The sequence below is a fragment of the Manis javanica genome, chromosome 2 (assembly GCF_040802235.1).
Source record: "Manis javanica isolate MJ-LG chromosome 2, MJ_LKY, whole genome shotgun sequence".
In the NCBI taxonomy this organism is placed as follows: Eukaryota; Metazoa; Chordata; class Mammalia; order Pholidota; family Manidae; genus Manis; species Manis javanica.
The window spans coordinates 31742913-31767083 of NC_133157.1; the positions used below are offsets into that span (position 1 = coordinate 31742913).

At 46.3% G+C, this 24171-nt stretch overlaps 1 protein-coding gene across 1 annotated transcript in view; it reads left to right on the forward strand.

Annotated features, from left to right (window-relative positions):
* GABBR2 (gamma-aminobutyric acid type B receptor subunit 2) overlaps positions 1-24171 on the forward strand; it is a 328260-nt gene that overhangs the window by 215763 nt on the left and 88326 nt on the right. The window contains exon 8 of the mRNA XM_073227151.1: positions 21564-21624. Within this exon, the coding sequence (XP_073083252.1) occupies positions 21564-21624 (61 nt within the window). The remainder of the gene's footprint in view (positions 1-21563; positions 21625-24171) is intronic.

Genomic DNA, 24171 nt, shown 5'->3' on the forward strand with positions numbered 1-24171 from the left:
GCAAATGTGGACCAGGAGAAAATAGACAATAGGCAGATAATTGCCTGAATAACTAAATATAAATTATGGGAATAACTAATTAAATATAAATTTAAATATGAATTTCTTTCTATAAGCTGAAAGGAAGCCATGGGGTATGTTGAGGACTAACATGGAGGCCTGACCTAGGCAGGGGATCAGAAAAGACTTCCTTGAGGAGATGACTTTGAGTTGAGATTGAAGAATGAATAGGAGCTAAGTAGGCAAAATGGGTGGAAGGGCATCCCTGGAGATGGGAAGAGCAAAGGCTAAGGCAGTGGTGTGAGAGGAAGCACAGCACCTTTGAGAAAACAAAAGAAAGCGAATGTGGTTGAAGCAGAGAAACTGGAATGAGATGAGCCTGGGGAGTTGGGGAGAGGGACTGGGTGGAAGCCAGATCATGTCACACCTATTATCCTAAGACCAGTGGGACCCATGAAAACATGTCTAACAAGGGAGCAAACTGCTTTGGAGAGAACAGATTAGAAGGAAGCAAGAGCAACTGCAGGGACCTTAGGACCGACCACAGCAGTGAGTGGAGAGAGAGAAGCATGTGGATCGAAGGCACATTTCAGAAGAATAATCACAGGGCTTGGTTTGGCCAGTTATGACAGAAAAAAAAGGGATGATCAAGGATGTACTTCTAATGCAATCACTTCCCACTTTGAATAGAATGGTCCTCAAGTTAATATATACCATGAACATTACAATACGTTTTAAAAATGCATCTATATACTCTATGGTACTCTGCACAGTTTAACATCTGGATAATCTGAAAATCTGCATGGTGACCCAGGGAAAAGTGGATGGTGCAGTCACTCTTCCTAATCCAGCAGAAAAATACTCCATGCATGAGAGGCAAGGATCTGGTCCAGGAAGATGTGTTCATGAAAAACAGAAAATACAAGTGGGCAGGACAAACTGATCTGAGCCTTTAGGCATTCACAGTCTGTGGGGAGGCAGATGTCATGTGAATGGCCAGAACTCACTCCAGCCTGTCTACAACAGAGTTACAACAATACTAAGGAAACCTCCCTGGGATATTGCTTCTACCTGCAGAATAGCGTCACCTCAAGTCCACCCCCGCCTCCCACAGTTCCCCTGGTCTTCCCTCTGCGTCCCTGGAGGCACTCAGTATCCTCACAATGGCCCTCACTTGGCCCTGTACCACAGCCTCCCTGGTGACATCCAGGGCCCACAGCCACTTATGGAGGCTGCTCACTACAGTATTGCCAGATCTTTGTTCCCCAGAGCCCTAAAATGCATGGGGCTCTTGTAGGGCTTTGCTGGCCTCTGGGGAAAAAGGTCATGCTGTCCCCTTGCTGTGTCACACTCACTCAGCTGGTCCCAGCGCTATGTTAAACTGACCTGCTTCAGCTCATTAGACCCAATTGTGTATGTGTCTTCCCAACTCCTGTTCTGTGATGTCACATTAGTAGTTTGAAATTGGCCATGATGGGAATATTTACACAATAGTAATCAGCAAAAGCTACAAATCAGCGCTTCCTCCTTCTCCACTCAGAGAGCTTCTTTTTACACATTTCCCAGCACACCACTGACTAGGCCAAGGCTCAGCTGCTGTGCCCTGAGCCCACGAGGTTCCCTATGAACACAGCCCCTCGCTTTCCACCTAGCCGCTTTCCCCACAGGGTTCAGGCTTGGGGACAGACACCAAATTTTCCTCTCAGCCCCCACTACCCACATAAACTCATCCAGGACAAGACCATGAGATGGAGGGGCTTGACTCACTGCTACCAAGTCCTATTTTTGTAAGAATACAGGAGGAAGTAAGACACATTCTAACCTGTACTGCTCAGTATGGTTGCCCCCAGCAAGACTTAGTACCAAAAAAGTATAAAATATCTCATTAATAGTTTCTATCCTGATCATAACTAAAATGATATTATTCTGGATATACTGGGTTAAATTTATCATTATCATTTATTTTACCTGTTTCTTTTTTACTTTTTAAATATAGTTATTGGATTATTTTAAATGACATATCTGGCCCATATTCTGCTGGTCACCATGATTTAAATTCTGAAGAAGCTCCTGGGCCAGTGGCATAGACTTGTAGTCTAGACAATTGGGCTGGACCTCAAATACAGGTAGGGTTTGGAAAATCAGATATGGTGGGGGAAGGGAGGAGAATATTTTCTAGAAATAAGCACTCAGACTTTCCCATGCCCTGTAAGAGGAATATTACGTCCCCTTGGGCCTAAAAAAAACAGTACTTTTAGGAACCCTTCCTCCAGGAGCAGTTGTGCTATATTAAAGACATAGCCAATTAGTGTTCATGACAACATGGTTTGTCATAGTGGGAGCAGAGGAAAAACTGGAAATAACTGAAATGTCCAGTGCTTGGGCTTACCTAAATAAATTTTGACACATCTATACAGTAGGATTTTTGGCAGCCATTAAAAATAGTCGTTTATAACAATATCTACTGGCATAGAAGGTTGCTTATGATATATTGTTTAGGACAATATGAAAGGGCAGATTAAAATTAATATAAATTAATGACAATTAAAAGGACAAATTATGTAAAAGGGCAGATTATAAAGGCTTGTATGGTAAATCCCCACTTTTGATAAATGTTTTTAAATATATAAAGACTAGAGGAATGGACTCCAAAATGCTAACAGTGCTTGTCTCTGCATGGAATTCTTTCTCTTTGCTTATTTCTCCTTCCTAAATAGTCTATGGTGAATATATATATTACTTTAGGTCTCACTTAAAAAAAAAAAAGAATTAAAAAATTATTAACTGCAAAAGACCTGGACTTTAATCCAGCTTTGCTCTGTACTAGTCAAGGGGACTTTAGCTAGTAAACCCTTAGCCTCAGTTCTCCCTTCTGTACAATAGGCCATATTAACACTTGCTTCACAGGCTTGTTATGAGGATTAACTGACACATTGCTATCTGGCACTGTTCCTGGTGCCTGTCGGCTCTCAGCCAATACTGATGCTCTTTCCTGTCTATCCCATTCTAAGATGGACTCCAATTCTCATTTAGAGGAGAATGGTACAGGGAAGGGAGAAAGGGTGGAAGCAGACGTCACAGGGGCCTTGAGCATTTCCAGCCCTCACGTGGGCCTCTTTTCTGAGCCTAGAGGAATTTTTTTCTCCTCAAGACCAAACTCTATGAGTTGGAGCCCCATTGGTTGGAGTCCAGTTAACTGAAAGAATATTATGTAATTTAATCTTAAATATGTAGGATGTTGTTTAACATAGGATACAGGCCAGCTTAAAAAGCTCTTCAGGTTTGAAGCCTCAGGATATATACAATTAATTACTGATTGATCCCCTCTAGACTGTGACTGGTAGGCTATTAGTATAAATGTAGGAAGAATGCAGGATTTTGTATATGAGTATATATGTATTATATATATACATATACACATATTTTTTTTACAGGCCCACAGTATGTGACCTAGATTCTCTCTCAGGCACACAGGATCTTCAGTAAGCCATATGCAGTGTGAGTTAATCCACATAACCACAGTCAATCCCCGTCAGTAATTTGGCAGGGTCCCTGCCGCATGTGTGGGCTCTGCAACGCTTTCTGCAATGGACAGAAAAATTCCCTGCTCATTCTCCCATCTAGTAATTCCATCAACTAGCTTATGAAGAGCTACCTCAGTAATCCATGTTTAATGACCTCAACCACTCAACAGCTGTCTTGGGAATTAAAGTCTCTCGTGAACAGGGTATTCTGAGGTTCCAAACTCCAGTGTAATGGAACCGTGTCCTATTTCCCCCACCCATCCCCACAGCAGTGGGTTTTGGAGCAGATGTCCAGCTTGCATCTTCTCCTTGGGCTCACACTCCTCACCCCAGCTTTTCTGAGCACCCATAGGAGGAAGGGGATGTACCACTGTCTCCCCCATGGGACAGTCAGTGGACCTCAGTCCATATATAGGATGGGCTGGGGTGGGGATGGGGGTTTGCCTGGCATGATCAGAGCTCTCAGGCCTCTTGTGACCCTGAAGTAGTGAGAAGGAGGAGGTAACACATGAGAAAAGACTTAGAGGAGGCGACAGGAGAGGACTGCAGTAAGAGGCACCCGGGCGGGCAGGCAGCCAATGCAAAAGCCTCGGGTCAGCAGGCCTGGAGCACTGGGGCTGGGAGGGCTTCTGTTTCCACCAAGCAGGAGTAACCCGGAGTGGATTTACCTCCTGCCTTAAGTAACTAAAAACCCAGACTATGTGAAACAACAGTTTCCTGAGCCGGGACTACAGATCATAGAAGGGAGTGACTCCTGAGTGAAGGGATGGAAAGGACTTCAGCCTCTGACTGCCCAGCTTACTGCCTGGAGAGTTTCCAGGCCACAGCACTGGAAGGGGGCTCAAGCAGAGCCCAGCAGTCTCACCAATTTGAGGAGACAGATATGAAAGTTTGAACATCCAGGGCCCAAGGAGGCTAGGACTCGCAGGCAGAGAAGCAGAGGCGGGGAGCAGCAGAGCCGCAGAGGGTCCCTGCAGGGCTTCAGCGGCACACTGGTCAGTACCTGCTGGGTGGGGAAGAAGCCACCTGAGACCAAAGGAAGGACCAGCAGAAAGGACAGACAGAAGGATCCTCAGAGCTCATGTGTGGCCAGGAATCATCCTGGTCCTACCAGCCAGAGATCCTAATACCCAGGGAGATACTCAGTAGTGGGATAAAATCCACCCTAGGCTAAAGGTGGCTCCCGTCCCACCTACCAAAGCTTAAAAGCAAGCCTCAAATGGGTCAGACTCATTCCAAATAACTTAACTATGTCCCAGACAAAGCTTAAGAATATTTAAAGGAATAAAAAAAAAAATTTAGGAGTCTGACATCTAATCAAAAATTATCAGGCAGGCAAGGAAGCTGGAGTATGTGGGAACTGCAGGAGGCCAGTGTGGCTGGAATGGTGTAGTGTCTGGTAGAGAAGTTGGAGACACCATCAGAAAGAGATCAGGGGCCAGATTTCATCAGGCCTCATAAGCCACTGGAAGGACTTCAACCAACTCAGTAGTCAGAAGATGTCTTCCTTCTTTCCTCCCATAGCAGACTGAAAAGGGCCCCTGATTTGCTCCAAACTCCCTGGAGACCACCAAGGGTTTGGCCCACCCTTAGCAGGTTAGCCTTGAGCGCACACACACCCACTAACAGCCCTTACACTGGCCTCCAAGGAGTGTCAGTCCAATGAGGCAGTGGAGAGAGGAGGAAAGTACAGAAGTACCAAAGTGAGGACCTTCCCCATTTATGACAAAAAGGGGCATGGGGACCTGCTTCTGTCATGTCTTCCAGTCTCAGGTCTAGTGCCTGCAAGATGTGGGACCTTGCAAAATTTTCCCGGCCACCATGACTTGTTTGATTATTGAGTGCCAACTTCTAAAGAGAGTTTGAGGCAACCTGCAATACAGGTGTATATACTGTGTGGCCACTAAAATAGTCAAAAATCTAAAACCATACAATGTGAGGACAAGATATACACCAAAAACCTGGCCTAGTTATAGTGGATTTAATTATGAATTCAAATGAACTGGGTGTCAAGAAATAAAGAGAACTGAACGTCACATTTTCTTCATCTGTGAAAGGGAATTAATGATCTCTGCTCAGCCTACCCAGAGAGCTGCCACGAGGATCATCAAGACTGTGGATGAGAATGCATCATTCAGGATTCTTCTGTTCTGGTCTTAAGGCAGAATTTCTAGCAAACACCAGAAATTCGTACTTAACCGAAGATAACAGTGAAGTCCAGGGTGACGCTTCTTCTCACCATCTCTGGTACTGCTTTCTCCCGTGCCTCCAGTCTCAGTGTCTGAAGAGCTGCTGCTTGTTCCCCTCATCGCAGCACCAAATCCAGCAAAAGAGGAGCCCATTTCCCCAGGAGTACCAGCTAAATCTCCTGATAAGTTCCCTTAGTCTTGATCGGCTATCTTGGGTCATGTGCCTGGCCCTGAACCAATCACTGTAAGTAGAGGATGGACTCCACTGATTGGCTTAGTTTTAAGACGTGACCCGGCCCTGCATATAGGTCAGCTTTGCTGAATTTTAGGGCTGAGCATGGGACCTGCTGGATCTTTTGCTGAATATTAAGGCAAAGTGTGGGACCTGCTGGATCTCTGGGTTAGTTTTCGTCTCTTCTCCTTCTCCCACAGACTCATTTTCTGTCTTTCTCTTTGCCCCAGAAGGCTGATCTGGTAGTCGACATCACCTGGGATTCCTTGTCCTCGGGCTTCTGGTTGGGTTTGGCCAATGGCGAGTACAGGCAGGAGACTGGAGGCTAAGAGGAGAGAGAGAGGTCAGGGTGCAGCCCGTGCCCTTCTTTGGTGCTGTGTCTCCTGAAACAGCTATGCCCCTCTCTCCATGGCTGTGGCTTCTCTGCTATGTCTCCCAATCTAAAGAAGCTCGGAGGACACTATTTCTTCCTTGGCCCTATTGTTTTGAGGTATATAACAGCCCTTGCCATTGCTAGTCATGGGCACATCACCATCCCTTATGTGTACTCTTATTAATCTGTCCCCGCACCCCACCATGTAAGTAGTCCTTAATAAAGTCTTAATATGTATTGCTTCATAACAAATTATCCCAAAGTATAGTGGCTTAAAGCAGCAATGAAGATTTATTATCTCACATGACTTCTGTGGATCAGGAATGCAGGAGTGACTTAGCTGGAAGGTTCTGGCTTGGGGTCTTTTCTTTATATAATGGAAGGCAAGATGTCAGCTGGGACTTCAGTCATCCTAAGGCCCATTGGGACTGAAGATTTGCTTCCAAGATGGCTCACCCAAGTTGATGCTGGCTGGCTACTGGCAGAAGGACTCAGTTCCTCACCACGTGGACTCTCCACAGGGCCGCCTGGGTATCCTCATGACATGGTAGCCAGTTTCCAGCAGCATCAGAAATCCGAAAGAAAACAAGACTGCAGCTAAAGTGTCTTAATATGGTCCAGTCTGGGAATCCCACTGCCACTTCTGTGATCTGTTGGTTACATAGGCCAGCCCTGTTCAGTGGACTATACAAGAGTGATTACCCAGTAGGTGAGAATCACTAGAGCCATCTTAGAGTGGGCTATCACAGACCTGGGCTGACAACATCTCTAAATTGAAGTTGGGGTGCTCTTATCATCCAAAGGGTGATCATTTGCTGAGCAAGAAAAATAAATGTCCATTACAAAGATTAGGCAGCTATAAACCAGGTACAATCCTGTCAATATAAGGACCTGTGGCTCTTTTAAGTTCAGCAGTTGGACCAATTAGTTGAGCAGTGTCTTAGAAGACCCATGGGAGTGGAGGGAGTGAGGCCAGGCAGTGGGAGGAGAGAGGAGAGGACCCAGCTTAACTAAAGGAGTTCCCAGACCTGTCTCCCCAGCTTGGAGAGACCCCATTCCAACCCTGGAAACACCTTAAGACCCCCACTGTGTTTGTTCCTAGTCCGCTCCTGGCATTTCACCGCCTTCATTCTGGTTTCTGCTGCTCGAGGAGGCCTCCTGACCCTCCTCAGCCTGAGACACCAGTGGCACCAGCCCTTCCCTCCACGTTTTCTCTTCTGCTAACTCCTGTCTCTTTCCTTCCTGGGAGAACTAGTGGAAGATTTTTCAGTTAATGGAAGATTTTTCAGCTTAGCCCATGAAACCAAGAGAATAGTCCCCAACCCCCATATGGAGCCATCTGGGTTTCTGGTGGGAGAGCTGAGCCAGAGAGAGAATGGGTTCTCAATCAGGCATGCCAGGGACACCTGCCTGCCAGCCCAGCCCACTGTTTCCAAGGTGGGAGGTGCAAGTGGTGACTCACTGGGACTCAGAGCCAAGCGCCATTAGGGCTGAGAGGGACTTGGGAGCCTGTCACATCAGTACACCTTGGCCTGGCCCTGCCACATATATGTGCACTCATGTGAGTGCACAATACACATAATACATACACACTGGCAGATGTAAACTCACATACAAACCATTTAGATGGAGAAGCCACGACACATTTAAAATTTGGATAGCCTCCTGCCTGACCCTAGCATCTTACATGTAACCTGACATCAGCCATTGGGAGCTTGGAAAGGTTGGCAGGAAGCTCCATCCTTCAGTTCAGTGATGTCCACACCAACCTCAAGATCGCTTCACATTCCTGGAGGCTCGCATTCTCACGGTCCTGACTGTGCTGAATTCATTCAGGATTCGGACCAACCCACCATCCCTCATGCTTTCCCCAGATGGGGCCACATGATCCACACAAGAAATGTGGCCCCTCCTCCTCTGCAGGAAAAATAACCCCCTCCCATTTTCCTCTGGCAGAGTGGCTGACCTCCCTGCCTGCGCTGGCTCCTGTCTGCCAGGGGCACCCTGAGGTTCTTACCTTCTACCCAGGAGGCTAATCAAGGCTCCTTCCTACACCAAGATCATTCCTTCTTAAGAGGAATTATGAGCCCCACTTTCAGATAAGATGAACCTTATCTCCTGACACACTAGAGAGACTACCACCGTAGTGGTTAGGAGATCCCAGGCAGAACCCGCCCAGCTGGCCGCTCAGCATAGAGCCCTTTCCGAATCAATAGTCTGAGGGTCCCAGGCTCTGCCCAGTTTTCCTTTCATGTTTCTCTGGTCTGTGACTTTCTCCCTTCCTGCCTGGCCGCCCTGCAGCCTGAGCCGCCGGCCCCCTGCCTGGACTGGTGCTGCCCCTGCTGCCTGATTTGAGCCCTGCCCCACCTGCCAGGCCAATCCACAGCCCACCCCAGCCTCACATGAAGATTCCAACACATTGCAAATTGCATGTCTCAGACTTTCAGGTTGACTGGTCAGCAATTTGGTTTTCCTGGTGGAGACTAATCTATTTAACAAAAATAGAATACACAGTAAAGCAAAATTAAGTATTTCTAATTGTGGGGATGCTTGCATCTGCAAATGACCAGGGAAGAAGGGAGGTTGAGGATGGGGGCCAGAGCCTAGAGGAGGTGTTGTGATGCGTGGGATTAGAGCTACAAACTCCCCTGGCTCAGCCTCCCACCCAGGAACCTGAGCAGAGACCCCCACCCACCTCCCCTCTGCCAGCTGTACAGGGAGGGAGTGGTCTGCCAAACCAGAAGGCTGTTCTTTGCTGCTTGCCTTCCTCAGCCTTGGCAGCTGGGCCAACTCTAAGCCCCGTTCGCTCCACCTTCCCATGTTTTGAATCATGGACCCTTCTCCAGCCTTGTCACCCTCATCTCTCGCTGGGATTCTGTGACAGCTCCTAACCGGCTTCCTTGTCTCCAGTCATGCCCTCATGCCCATCCCCTTCCCACCCAATAGCCAAAGTAGCTTTTTCTTTTCAGCTTCATTGAGGTATACCAGTTGACCCTTGAACAACATGGGGTTAGGGGTGCCCATGACCTGCACAATTGAAAAATCTAACATAATTTTTGACTCCCAAAAAACACTTAACTAAAACACTTATTGTTGGTTTTTATGGTAGCAAATGATAAAATAGACTAGTACGTACATAAATTTTATGCATTTGTGACATACCTTTTTCTCAAATTCTTCATTACTCCTAAGCTACAGTTTTTTTCGAATTCCTGCAAATATCAAAAAAAATTCCAATATATTTGTTGAAAAAAATCTGTGTATAAATGGACACATGCAGTTCAAATCCATGTTGTTACAGGCTCAACTGTACTTGACAAATAGGAATTGTATATGTTTAAGGAGTACAACTTGGTGGTTTCAATGATACAATGTGATGACCACGATCAAGCTAACTAACATACCCATCACCTCATACAGTCACCATTCCTCCCGCTCTCCTTCCCACTCTTCCTCCCTCTCTTTCTTTTTTTCTTTCTTCCTTTCTGGTAAGAACACTGAAGACCTACCCTCTTAGCACATTTCAAGTATGTAGTACAATACTGTTAGCTATAGCCACCATGCTGCACGTTAAGTCCCCAGTACTTATTCATCTTGCATAACTCAAAGTTTGTACCCTTTGTCCACTATCCCCCATTGTCCCTCCCTCCAGCCCCTGGCAATCAACTTTCTACTCTCTGCTTCTGAATTGAATTTACCTATTGCGGATAGTTCATACAAGTGATACCATGAGTATCACTTTCTGTGTCTGGCTTATCCCGCATAATGTCCTCCGGTCCATCCAAGTTACCATAAATGAAAGAATTTCCTTCTTTTTAAAGGGCACATTGGACTTGTTACCCCCTGGTTTATAAAAATCCTGTGGCCCCTGTTTGGAACGTGAGGTCCAAAGCCTGCCTGATGCGGCTCCTGCCCTCCCTGCTTCTGCCAATCCCCCTACCTCTTACGTACCACCCATGAGCCACCTTGCCTTACCTTCTGGTCCTTATTAGAGCCAAACTCTCCCTTGCCTCCACGCCTTTGCATATGCTGTTCCCTCTGCCTAGAATATTCCCTTTCCCATCCTCTTTACCTGGCCTACCCATACTCACTCTTCTCTGCCTCCTCCAACCCAAGCTACCCACTTATAAGAGAGGTGCCACAACCTCCTGTACCCACCCTATCCTAGCAATTATCACATTGCCTTGTAATTGTCTCTCTCTCTTTTTTTTTTTTTTCTGTCACCTTCATTGATCTTGGTGCTTCTAAAAGGCAAGATCTTTGGCTTAATCATTTTGGCTCCCTGGGGTCCAGCATAAGCATGATGAGTCTCAGAGTAAGCAGTCAACAAACACAGTATGTGACAACTGCCCCCTCCTGTTATCTGTCAGAAATCTGAACCCAGAGAGAGGAAGGAACATAATTATGGCCAACAGGAGGTTGGTGACATTACTGGGACTAGAACCCTGAACTTCACACTTTAAGCCCAGAGCCATTTATGGCTTAATTATAAAGAAGCAGCATCAGCAAACATCATTTGGCCTGAGGGACACAGTGCCCCAGAACCGATAGCCCACAGGGGTGTCTTGATCTCCCAACCTGTGATAACCTTTGGTCTCCATGAGAACCAGCTCCTCTGCCTTGGGCCACTCCTCACCTCCCTCTGCGCTTCTCACATCATGGAGCTAACTGAGCGTCTGCATTTGGCCAGTGTCCTTTCTCTCCTCTTCTCCTTCACAGCTCTTCCTGAGTGTTCCAGTACCCCCCGAAACTGGGGAGCCTAGTTCATTGAATTCAACACATTGTGACTTAGCGAAAGCTCCCGCTGGTTCCTAGGCCTTGAAGAGGAAAGAGCACCTTTCTGCCCTGGGTGCAGGGGGAGGCAATTACAATGTGCCCTTCAGGGTGCGGAGGTCGGAGTCGGCCACCCTCTGACATGGGGTCGGGGCAGGGCAGGTAGCACCACCCAGCCAAGGACATGAGTGGAGAAGTCCCTTTTAACTGGAGCCTGACATATGGACTTGTGCTGGGAAGACCGAGTCTGCAGGGGGACACATGATAGCAAGGATGGGGGTCCAGCCAGAAAAGCAGAAACCCAATAGGCATTTCAAACAGCAGATTTAATACAAGGAATTGTTTAATTGCTTCGGAAGGAGAAGGGATAAAACGAACACTAAGGCAGTCCCAGAGACACCCTGCTGAAAGAAGCAGTTACCAACCCTGGGCCTAGAGAAATGAAAGGAAGAGCTGAGGTTTCCAGAACCAGGAGCTCAGAGGAGGCTCACACAACTCACAGCCCGATGCCTTCCGGCTGCCACTCCTCTGCGCCCTGGCACAGCAGGACAGGTGCTGTAAGGGCCTGAGGAAGCGGAAGGCAGGGCCCCAACGGGAGCAGGAAGTGGAGACCCACAGGCCTCCTCCTCCACCTTCCACTCTCCCTCAGAGCCTCCTGGTGGCAGACGGTAATGGGAAGGAGCCTGGGAGTCCTGCCAAGGCTGAGGCCGGACCCCAGGGCCCCAGAGCCCAGTGGGGAAGGGCCGTCTGAGCTGAGACAACAGGTAGAGAGCCACCACAAGCCCCTTCTCCCCAGCTGTCCCCACTCGGGTTTGAAGCCCCTCCGCCCTTTCTAAGGAGGAACTTTCACCCTGCCCTTGTGCAGGCAAAAACTAGGTCCTTGGCATTCCTCTGCACGTTTGTGATGAGGAAGCCGGAGAGGACTGGCCCGGCCACCGCTATGCTGGAGTGGGTCCCACAGACTCCCTGGGGGCTGAGGGCCAGCTACATTGTGGGGAATTGGCGAGCCAGTTGTCAAATGGTTGACGGCTAAAAATTGGCTTTGGTGGGGGTATTTACACCCTGGAAATTGTCAAACACTACAAATTAGAGCCCTTTCCCCCCCTCCCCCTGCAAAGAGCCAGTTGCTAAACAGTGACCAACACATCCCTAACTAGCCACCTCCCCTCCTCCTCCCCTGCCTCCTATTCTACTCTACTCCCTCCCCCTGTATCAGGGCTGCTTGGGACTCCTCTTATACCCTGCAAAGAGCTCACTTTCTGACCAGTGACTGGTTCTTGCAAAGGGAGACAGGATGTAGTTAGAAGCCTGAGATTGAAAACAGACACGTCTGGGGTGAGTCCCAGTTCTATCACCTACTGGTTATGTGACCCTTGGCAAACTTCTTAACCTCTCAGCCTCTCGGTGTTCTCATCTGTAAAGTGGAGATAATCATAATACATAGGGCATCCCACTGGAGTTTGCTGTTGAGAATTTATTACTAAAGGAGAACCCGAGAGAAAAAAATCTTAGATAACATACACAAATGTTTCTAGAGCTAAAAATGACTTAAAGAATGCTATCTCTGCGGGCTCTGCAGAGGGAAACCTGAGAATAGAGATGAGAAGGGACGTGTCCAGGTTCCCATCATGGACAATGGCAGAGCACGGCCTGAATCTGTGGCTTCAGACCCCTTGCTCTTGCTCTTCCGTTACTCTAAGTTGAGAGGAAAATGTGTTTCTGCTTACGCAGATCTCTGGCTCTTACTCAGGAAAACTTGAAGCTGTCAGTAAAAATTAATCTATTCCAAGAGGGAGCATTATTTTGTTGGTAATGATGTTGCTATTTTTGCCTGTAAAAAAAACTGTGCCTCCTTATAACATCTTTTCAAAAAAAGTTTTAGTGAAGTTTTCCTGTTAGTAAAATAATAACATGTTCATTATGGAATATTGGAAACTATTGAAAAGCAAAAGAAGAAAAAGCCATAATCACACAACCCAAGACCAACCAGTGTTAACATCCTTTCTCAATAGGAGTGATTTTTACATAATAGTGAATATATTGTATATACAATTTTATCCTGTGTTTTTTACTTATATTATGGTATTAGGATAAATAACACTCACTGCTATAACAAAGATATCTCAGAATCTTCGTAGATTACCACAGTAAAAATTTTTTTCTCTTTTATGCAAAGTCTAAAGTGGATGTTTCTGGTTGGTGGACAGCCTCTCCACATGACAGTTCAGGGACCCAGGCTCTCCTGCCTCAGGTCCCCACTGTTCACTGACAGAGCCTGTGAATCTGTTTGGCAGATGGGGGTCTTATGGGAGGTTGCCATGTGCCAGACCTGGCCTATATCACTTCTACCCACATCCCATTAGCTAGAACTGTCACATGGCCACACCTAAGCATAAGGGAGACTGGAAAATGCCATCAAACTCGTGTGCCCAGGAGGAACAGGAAATAGACTTGGTGAATAACCAGCTCATATCTGGCTAGTTACATCACTTTTTCCAGTCTTTTATAACTTTTAAAATATGTTCAAATCTTTGTAACTTAGATAAAGTCACCCCTTGGTTAAAACCCTTCAGTGGTTCCCCTTGCATTCAAAATTAAGCCCAGCGTTGTTGATACAGCCTATAAGGTTCTGCATGACCTTGCACCTGTCCACCTGGCCAATCACATTCTGTGCTCATCTCCTCCTCAATTACCACTTTCAGCTCCACTGGCACTGTTTCAGCTCCTCTGATTTCCCAGTCTCTTTCCTGCCTCAGGACCTTTTTACTTGCAATTCCCCTTCCCAGGACACTCTCCCCATGGCTCTTAGCTAACTCAGACAGGTCTCAGTACAAACATCACCTCCCCAGAAAAATCCCTCCTTGATCCACAGTCTGAATTAGGGTCACATTTCATTCAGTTCTCTCTTGTAGCACTCTGTTCTTTTCCTTCATATCACTTGTTATAGTTTTATAATTATGTATTTATCAGTGTATTTATTGTTTAATGTCTATGTCTTCCACCAAACTACAAGCTCCAAGAAATCTAGGACCATGTTGACTTTGCCCACCCTTGATCTGGTGCCTGCCTGGCATGTGCCCAACACAGGTGCTCAGTAGTGCTGGTTGATGGAATACATGTATCATAATATTTAGTTATACAGTTTACTTCACCATTGACCTGTTTCCTGGCCATTTCATTCATTTCTGATATTTTGCTATTTTAAATAACCTTCTCTTGTATGATAGCTGGAAGGAAAAAGAGGGAGTCGGTCCCACCTCTCTTGGGCCATCCACCCAGCCATCTCCTCCTGGTCTCCACTCCTCTCCATTGCACCCAGCCTTAGGCCATCACTTGTTCTGCGGTTGGGCATCACTAGAATCCTGTGGGCCCTCTGATCATGGTCCCTCAGAAGGCTGCCCCTCCATTCACTGCCCACTAGCAGAAGGGTGGTAGTGGGGCAGGCCACACTTCCCATCCTGACCCTCTTTTTAATGTCTTGCAAAGCTACTGCTCAAGACTTAATGAATACTTTCCTAGAGTGATTGGTCTATCAAAACATTTTCATGTAAGAAAACATTTTAAATAGTATGCAAAATATGACTTGTCCTAAAACCCAAGGGACATGAAGAGAAAGAGTATTTTTCACCTTTGCAAGACATGTGGGTAGATGGATCCAATTGTTTGCAATGTCTCTTTTAAGTCCTGCCTTCCTTGGGAAACAGAAGGCACCTTCATCTTCAAACCTACATGATGAGGATCTCTACCCTATATGGAAAATCTGACCAGCAATCTTACCCCAGTGTTTTCTAAATTCCTCATTGTTCAGTCAAGACCAGCCTTGCTCTGGGTCAGGGGCTGGCAGCAGCAGCATCCAAGATGGGCCTGGATCATCCACACAGATAGCAGTGTGGCTCCCAGGGTCCCCTATCACCTTCAGCTTCCATCTCCTTAGAGATTTTGCTGCCTGTATGACATGTCTGGGCAGATCTTGTTTCCCCAGAGCACAAATCAAACACTCAGATGAGCATGCGTGTTCACTCGGCCCAAAGACAAACACAACTGAGTGCAATTGGATTCATGAGCACAGTGGTCATATTAAGGATGGAAATCCTCCCCCAAAAGCATTGTGATCTTCAGAGACTGTATCCCTCAGCAGGCCTGGGTTCTCCGTCATTAGGCTGAGCCAAGCAGGTCTTCACTGACAAGCCTCCAGCCCCAGCCTGACATCATCAGGTCATTTTCCAAGGCAGGGCACCCCTGCCCTCTGCTGTGAAATTGAAAGAGACAAAAAATTCCAATGTAGGGCTTGACTTGTACAATTCATAAACTGTTACTGGAATAAATTTTACTCATGCTTAGTAGTGAAACATTAAAGATGAGTAGTGGAAACAGAATTAATGTTTCTCAGAATAGGCCGCTGAATCCCACTGGCTGCTGGAATCCTTAGTGCACATTTCACTCTCCACTGATTTTCTGGGGTTTCTGGACTGACATCAGATGAAATTTTGCTAACTCAGATTACCCGGAGGAATTATAAAGAGTTATCCTTTATGTGTGGCAATGTGCATCATGCCTTCTTCATACTTGTCTTATTTGATTCTCCCAAACAATCCTGAGAAGTAGGTGCTATTCTGTCTATTTTTCAAATAGGAGAATGATGCTCAGGGACACTCAGTGACACTGTCCAAGGTCACAGTGATGGCATGTTTCCTCTTGTTTGGCAAATGCTGAAATGTAAGTTTTTTTCCATGTTATCCTACGCATTCTGAACATTTCTCTGAAAAAGAAAATGCAGCTTTTTTGACCCCAGTTCAACTTGAACTGTTAGTGTGGATCGACTTCTATGAAACAGACTACTTTCTTTGACATTAGCAGCATCTCTTTCAGGGGAAAAAAAAAAACCTTATAAATTATCCACTTGTGGTTTCCATTATTTGATTTGCATTCCAGATCAGCTCTGTGGTCATTCTTATAAATTCCTCAGAAGTTAGAATCCATTATCAATCAGCATGCAGTCAAGAAAGTAGAAAGCACTTCAGGCATTTCAGAGGGAGATTAATACAGGGTACTGGTTACAACTTCCTTGGAAGGAATGGAGAAGGAAAACAGGTAGTTGCTGTCACCAGAGATAAGTATTTACAGAAAACTACCAAGCCCCTTGGGCTGGAGGGAAATGGTGTTGCCCTTGCCTGTGAAACGCCTGAAGTGGTTTCTATTTTCTCGACTGCATGCTGATTGATAATAGATTGCAACTTATGAGGAGTTTATATGAAATGGCCACAGAGCAGATTTTGAATGCAAATAAAATAACGGTGACCCAAGCCCACTAGCCTGTGAGGCCCCTGCCACTGCTGTTTCTGCTGCTGTTGAGGCCCTACCACTGGCCACTGAGCAGTCACCCCAGAGATCCTGCTACGCTGCAGGGCTGCTGGGGCCCAAAGACACCTGCAGTCATGCAGAGCTCCTGCTGGAGCAACCAAAGCAGAAAAAAAATAGCTTTTCCCTTATGCATACTTTCTTGTTTCCTGTGAATGATTCTCATTAGCAGAACCTAAATGGAAACCAGCCAGTAGAGGATTCTGGGAAATGTGGTTTCTGGGCTTTGAGCCCCAGCAACACCGAGGAGGATATAGGAGAGTTGAGTGTGGACTGTAAGCCAATGGACAGATAGCAGCCACACGCCAGCCAGAGCTGCCAAACTCCACTGCTTTGGAATTTAATGCATCACATGGATCGGTCTCGAGTGATCCTCAGTTACAGCACATGGCAGGAGCTTCAGGAGAGTCATGGCATTTCTATGTACATAAAGGATATGAGTGTGGAGAGAAAAAGGGAAACATCAACCACTCAAGCTGGGGCATGAGAAACTGAAGTCTGCCTGGCTGACCAGGCTGGAATGCCAGGCCCAGGGAAGTCGGCAGCAGCCTGGCTGCCATGTAGACCTCACTCAGGGCCCACCACCTGGGCTCCCCCTGCTCTATCACTCAGGCTCCCGCAGGTTGCAAGAAAGACTTGGTCCCTGTGACCTTTGATGGTAGGTGTCCTAGGTCGGACTCTCCAGAAAAGAGGTTCTGAGGCAAAGATTTGTGTACAGGAAGTTTATCAGAGAGTGCTCTCAGGAACAAAATCTGGAAGGGAGGAAATGAAGCAGGACCAGGGAAAGGGACAAGCTGAAATGTGATGCAGTGGCAGTCATGGCCTCAGCCATCCCGTGGGACCTGTGGATCCCGTGGTCCTTCACAGTGACCTGAATTGAGGCTAGGGGACTAGAACTATGTCTCTTCACACTGACCATGGGATGTAGGCTATCCCCAGGGAAAGGCATAATCTGAATGGAGGCAGTTCCCCTTGGGTGCAGGACAGCTGTCCAGCAGCCAGGATGCTACGAGGGCCTCCATCCTGATGGAGACAACATGTCAGCCCACCAGAGTGCCCACCTCTAGGGATGGCAGGACCAGAATGCAAGCCCCTGCTGTTCAGGCCCTGGTGCTCAGTCACCTCGGTGATGCAGTTGAGCAGGTGAGAAAGAGAATCTGCTGCCCCCCAAGCTAAGCTGTGGCCTGCATGCCTGGTCTCCCTGCTGCCAGAGCCCCCTGTTTTCCTGCTCCTCCTTTGCTGGCTACCGTCCATTCTCTATCAGGTAGCCAGATGGATCTTCTAAACCGTTTCATCAGATGGTAGTACTGCCCTGCTATGCTGCGCACACCTGGCTCTTCACTGCACCTAGAACCACCTCCAAGCCCCCTCCTGGCCTCCAGGTTGCTGTGACCTGCCTACCTGTCTAGCCCTTTCTGATCCTTCCTACCTAAGGACCTTTGCCCTGCCCTAGCATTTCCCTTTTCCTGGAGCATCTCCTTCTTGCCATGCAGGCCTCAGCTCTAATACCACCTTTTTGGTGAGGTCTTTCGTGACTATACCACTGACCTGCTCAGCCCACCCACTTTTATTTGCTTTGCAGCACTCCTCACTAACTGAAATCATCTTCTTCATTTCTTGGCGACTTTATTTTGTCTGCCCCTCCTGATCAAATATGAAGCTCTCTGTAAGCAGGAATCAGCACCTGCTTACAGGACCTGTAAGAGGACCTGGCCCAGGGCAGGTAAATGTTTGTGGAACACCTTCCAATATGGAGGACACTTATTAGACAGAATTTCATGTAAATTGTGTAAATCAGAATTGGTGTAAATCACAAAATTTCATGTTTGGTGTGTGGCCTTCTCTGTGTCCTATTGTATCAGGGTTATCTTGTTTGGACGGCTGTCACTGTCCAGTCAGCCACAATCAGGGTAGCAGAATTGGTTTAAGTGGCCAAACCCAGTCGGTGCATGGTTAAGTCCTTCAGGAAAGAATTACATGACTCATCTTCCTCAGAAGGGGGCTTCTGGCTTCTTCTGTGGTGCAGACCCTCAGCACAGCCACCTGTGTGTCCATCATTGCCGGGTTACCACGGTCACAGAACTCTCAGGTTTCTCCATTGGTAAAGCACACAGTGGCTCGCATGGTTGGAAAACTAGTCACTTGGGGGCTGATGTTGCTGAGAGATAAGGTTGCCTCAGACAGAGCCCAAGAGTTCACCCCTTTGCCAGCTGAAGTCATGAAATGTGGAGAATCGGAGGGCTGGAGAGCTTCCTGGCACTTAAAATCGTTTTAACTTCAGCTCTCTGCTATTAAACATTTTTAAACAAAAATTACTACTGTCACTTACTGCATGCCTGTTGTTAACCAAGAGCCATGCTGGGGCCATAGCTCAGGTGTTGAGGAACTGGCCTGAGGGAACTCTGAACCCAGGTGCGTGAGGCGCGTGATACTCAGAGGCTGACCTCCCTTGGCTGCATTGCCTGAGAAATTAAGATGCTGGGAGGAGCTACTATTGATTAAAAATAGTCATGGTGAGTAAAATAAAGTATGATGGTCTTACTTCAAAGATAGACTAATTAGTTTTGTTTAAAAACTAAAGAGAAAATACCAAAAAAAGTTAAAGGGAGACTTTTCTCATCCCCACCCCATTCTCCACTCTGGTGTCATTCTAACTGCGAATACCATTTCATATACTTTTTAATTTGACTGACAAAGCTTCTGCAGAATTTGTCCACTTTTTATATCTAGACGTCTTTGGAATTCTTCAAAGCTTGGCAGAAGATGGCTGAATTAGATCTCCACCTTTGTCAAACAAAGAGATGTCCTTCTAGTGGACAATGTCTGCATCTCTCCCATCCATGCAAAGTACTCTATTTGCATAAAAATGATCCTTTTGGAAGATGTTCTATGTTTTTCAATCATCCCTCGAAATAAAATCGCAGCTCCTGTCTCACCTTAACACTGAAGTGTTTTCACACTCCAGGGAATTGCTTACCATCACCTGAATATAGAATTCAGTGGGCATTAGTTTCAGATACTACTCACAGCTGTCTACAGGATTTCAAAAAGGTGTCAAAGTGGCCTTAGGAGGTGTTTCTCATTCTGAGAACAGGCTGAGTGATTCTCTTTGTTCCAAAAGCTGCAGGACCTCAGACTTTGGGATTCCATCAAGTGATGAGACTTGCTGGAGCTTCCTCCCAAGAATTCAGTGGGATCTGAAAAAATATATACATATATTATTATCAGGTGATGTTACCTGATAATGCAAGAGCATAGCTGTGAGAGTATAGCAGTTGTCTTGCCAATGGGTTTCAGCCCCCAGCAAGTTCACTATGGATTCAATGTGACCAAAGAAATGACAGTAGAACGTTCTTGGGGTGAAAGGTTGTGGATAAAATGCAAGTTCCTGTGGCCAGGATTCTCACCTGGCCCTGGTCGGCTAGCTCACCAGACACGTGTGGGCAATATGTTGTTATTGACTCTATATAAAGAGCTCTGCCCAGTGCTCTGGACAACACGGTGGCATGGCTGCAAGGCTGCAGAAGAGCGGAGCAGAGGCTGGAGTGATGGCAGCACCGAGGACAGAGGCCCAGAGGCTGAGACGGACTTGCTGCATGCAGACTCACTCTGAGTGAACCGGATTTTAGTGACTGACCTGCCACTGTGGAAATAAAGTTGGGTATAAACCCTCTCACCCCAAGAACATTCTACTGTCATTTCTTTGGTCACACTGAATCCATAGTGAACTTGCCTGGTGTCCATTGGCAAGACAAGGGGTTATACTCAACTTTATTTCCATGGTGGCAAGTCAATCACAAAATCTAGTCCACTCAGAGCAAGTGTGTGCAGCAAGCCGGTCTCTGCCTCTGGGCCTCTCCGCCCGCACAGCTGTCCCAGTCTCTGTCCTTGGTGCTGCCACCACTCCAGCCTCTGCTCCGCCCTCCTGCAGCCCTGCAACGGTGCCACCATGTTGCCCAGAGCACTGGACAGGGCTCTCTATATAGAGTCAATAATGATGCATTGCCCACACGTGTGTAGTGAGCTAGCCAACCAGGGCCAAGTGAAAATCCTGGACATAGGAAACTTCACTTTATCCACAGCAGTGTACCTTTAAGACAATTTCTTTTCCTAATTTCACCTTAATGGAATGATAGGAAGGAAGTTATTTCTGGATTAGAACATGCCCTAGCAAAATAACAGGGTGTTAAAATCAAACTCAGATTTGAATCCCAGCAGCCTCACTTAAATGACTTTCTATAAAGCACATAACCTCTCTCAGTTTGTTTCTTGATCTGTAATGAGGATCATCCTCCTTTCCACTCAATGTTGTCAACAAGATTCAGTGATATAACGTGTCTGTTTCCTTGCATGGTTGCAGAATTTTAGATGAGCATAAATCAGAAAGGACAGACCTCCCCCACTTTCTGTTTCCGGTTTCTTTTGTCCAGCATGTAGAAGCCCAGTATCAGCCAGCAAGGCCGACATGGCAGATGATGCATCTGTAGTCCCCAGGGTCCCTAATGAGAGGATGCTCAGCTGCCTGTGACACTAGTCAAGTTTTGCTGGCTCAGGAAGCTCAATGTTGTGCTGCCCTGTAGCCCTTATAATTGGAGCTGATGTCACCACTCAAGAAGGACTCACAAAAATAGTCTCTGTCCTTAATAAGAAATATTAACTGACCACCAGCTCCTCTCCAGTCCTCAAGCCAAACAGCCTCAGCAAAGCCACACATCTTTACAGGTGGGACACAGCAGCAGAGTCAGGACCAGGCTCCATGGGCCTTACCTCTGCCTCTGTCTTTCCAGCACCCTGCAAGATCTCATCCCAGGATAACACAGGACACATGGGCATTTAATAAACAGTCGTGGTGGTAATAATGATGCATATCTCAGCATTCATTCACATGTGTTAGTTCTGTTACTGATTTTGTGCTCCTCAAATTTACCAGCTAAAGTTACAAACAGTTTGAAAACAATTAGTTTAATTTTGCACCTGAGGTCCAGCGGGAGTCTATTTTTTTCCAATATTAATAATTGCATTGTACAATTAATGAATTTCAGCTGAGATCAGTAGTGTTTGGGCTAATGTGGCATTTCTCTTTTGTTCTTGTTTGTTTTTTGTTTTGTTTTTAGGGTCAAGTTGTATTCCGGAATGGGGAGAGAATGGGAACCATTAAATTTACTCAATTTCAAGGTAGGCTGTTAATGCTTATTCTTGCTAGTCAATGAATTCTATATTCAGGGATGTTGTGTTTATGCAATAAAAAGCATCAAAAGAATTGAAAGTATGATGTTCCAGATAAGAGAAAGCAGAGTCAACAGAAACCACTTCTCTGTGAACACATTAGTTTCAACTTACTTAGAACATTTTTCTCAACTCCATTACATCTCAGGCCTATTCAATCTTCACACATGACTCTGAGAGTTCATGTAAGTATAGGGGTGTAGAAGTTAAGTCAGTTCCAATATTCTGAGAAATCTTGCACTATTTTTGCTTTTGATTATAGAAATTTTCAAACAGACCTAAAAGTTGAGAGAAGAGCATAATGAACCCCGTGTACCTGTCACCCCGCTTCAATCACTATCACCATTTTGCCAGTCTTACTTTAGCTTTATTCACCCACCCCCCATTTCTTTGCTGAAATATTTTAAAGCAGCTCCCAGACATTATCTCATTTCAATCTATAAATACTGCAGTCTGCATTTCTCCTAGATAAGGAGATTTTAAAGCACAACCACAATATTATCATCACACTCAAAACATCTAACAATAACACCCTTTCATTTCCATTCTGTGGTGATCCTCTGAATATCTCAAAAACGTCTTTACAGGTTGAGGAATGTACACAAGGTCCAGCCATTGCATCTGGCTAATGTGTCTCGTTAATCTCTTTTAATGTATAAGCATCCCCACACACTTTTTATTGGCCATTTATTTTTTTAAGGAGCCAGGTCATTTGTTGGACTTCTCTGTTGTCAGAGTTGAAAGGGACCTCAGAAACCATCCAGACCAAGTTGCTTGTGATAAAGAGGAAACAGAAGTCCAGAGGGGGGCGAGGGCTTGTCAGAGCCCACAGGGGGCATCCAGGCATCCGTGAGGAGTAGGGCTGGTTGTTCCTCCAGGCGGACACCTCAGTTCAGCTCAGGGAGGTCATTAGCAGGGTTGCTAGTCAAAACCCCTAGACGATACATTCATTATTACAGTGTTTTTCAGCATCTGGATGTTTCTGGATTTTCCCAAAACAAGAGCTGCCTTCTGTGTCCACTCACTTTGGGCAGATCCCAAAGTCATCCAGGGGAAAGCAAGAAATGTAATCCACTTATTCAGATTCATTGAGACAAATCCCAACTGGATTCAGATCAATCAGGAGAGGTGTACAGTACTATCGCTCCGAAGGCAATCTTGTAGATTTACCCATTCATCTTCCTGTGGCAGGTAATTGAAACTCATGTCAGCTCTCTGGCATGCACAGAAGATGTAATTTTAGGCAAATGTAATTATTTTCTCATTTGTTAAATCTTACTTCTTCATTGGTTGAACAAAGTAAGCATCTTGGCAAAGATACATACTATTTTTTTTTGAGTGATTGTAACTAAATTCTCTTGTCACATTTCCAGTTCTCAAATTATATCATTCCAGGAGAATATTTTGCAAAATATTGATTGGCTGATCACAGCTACAAGTTCATGCCAATTTTATTGCCTTTTCTTTTTTCTTATGTTAGGATTAGACACCAGCTCCAGTGACTGATTTCTGGCATTTATAGGGAAAGCAGTGTAGCAAACAGCAGTTTAGAGGTAGGTCTGACCCACCTGAGTTCAAGGTGCTCTAGCACATCGGGCAAGTGACTTCCTCTCTGAGCTCCCATGTCCTCATCTGCAAAACAGGAATATAATCCTACCTACCTTCTTGGAAAATGGGAACTCCAAGAGATAACACATAGAAATATGTGCATGTATTTCTTGCTCAGCAAGTAGCAGCAATTATGATTAGCTTTGTCAAAAATTATGACACTCTTCTGGAGAAAATCCAGATTTTCTTGGTGTGTTCAAACTCCCTGGGTGTCTTTTTACCTGATGACCCTGTATAGCTGTTCCCCACACTTACCCAGATGTAGGATGTCAGTGGGGCAGGGCCTTACAGATGATCTCACCCTACTACTTTGTGGTATAAATGGGAAACTGAGGCCCAGGGGCACACAGCTGATGAGTGGCAGAGCCGGGACCGGACCTCAGTGTTCCCCTTTTACTCACATGCACACCAGTACCCTAGCGCTCTCCTTGCACCACATCTGTGTCCCATGTGGGCTTGACACTAATGTCTAGGGGCTGGCACATTCTGTGTTCTGGGCCCTTCCCCAAATTTACCCAGAGGATGGGCCTGCTCCCCATGCTGGGGTCACCAGTGTCTAGATTGTCTCATGCCACTGACCCACTGACCTTGCAAAAAGGCTTCTAAATAGGGTCACCGTGTTTTCTGACTGCTCCTTCACACTCTCTTTCCCTGTCTGTTTCTCTCTCCCTCACCTCCTGCCCTCTATTTAGAAAGGGCAGTGGGACAGCAAGACCCATGACAGAGCAGACTCCCAAGCAGCCAGCCCCAGCAGTGGGGGCCCCCTTTGCAGGGTCTGCTTCTAGGTTCACACCCAGACTGTCTCAAAACTCACTAACGGGATCTTGGCAGTGGGTCTACACCCCCTCCCTCTGAAGACCTCTTGAGATGCCTTTCCAGCTTCTCATT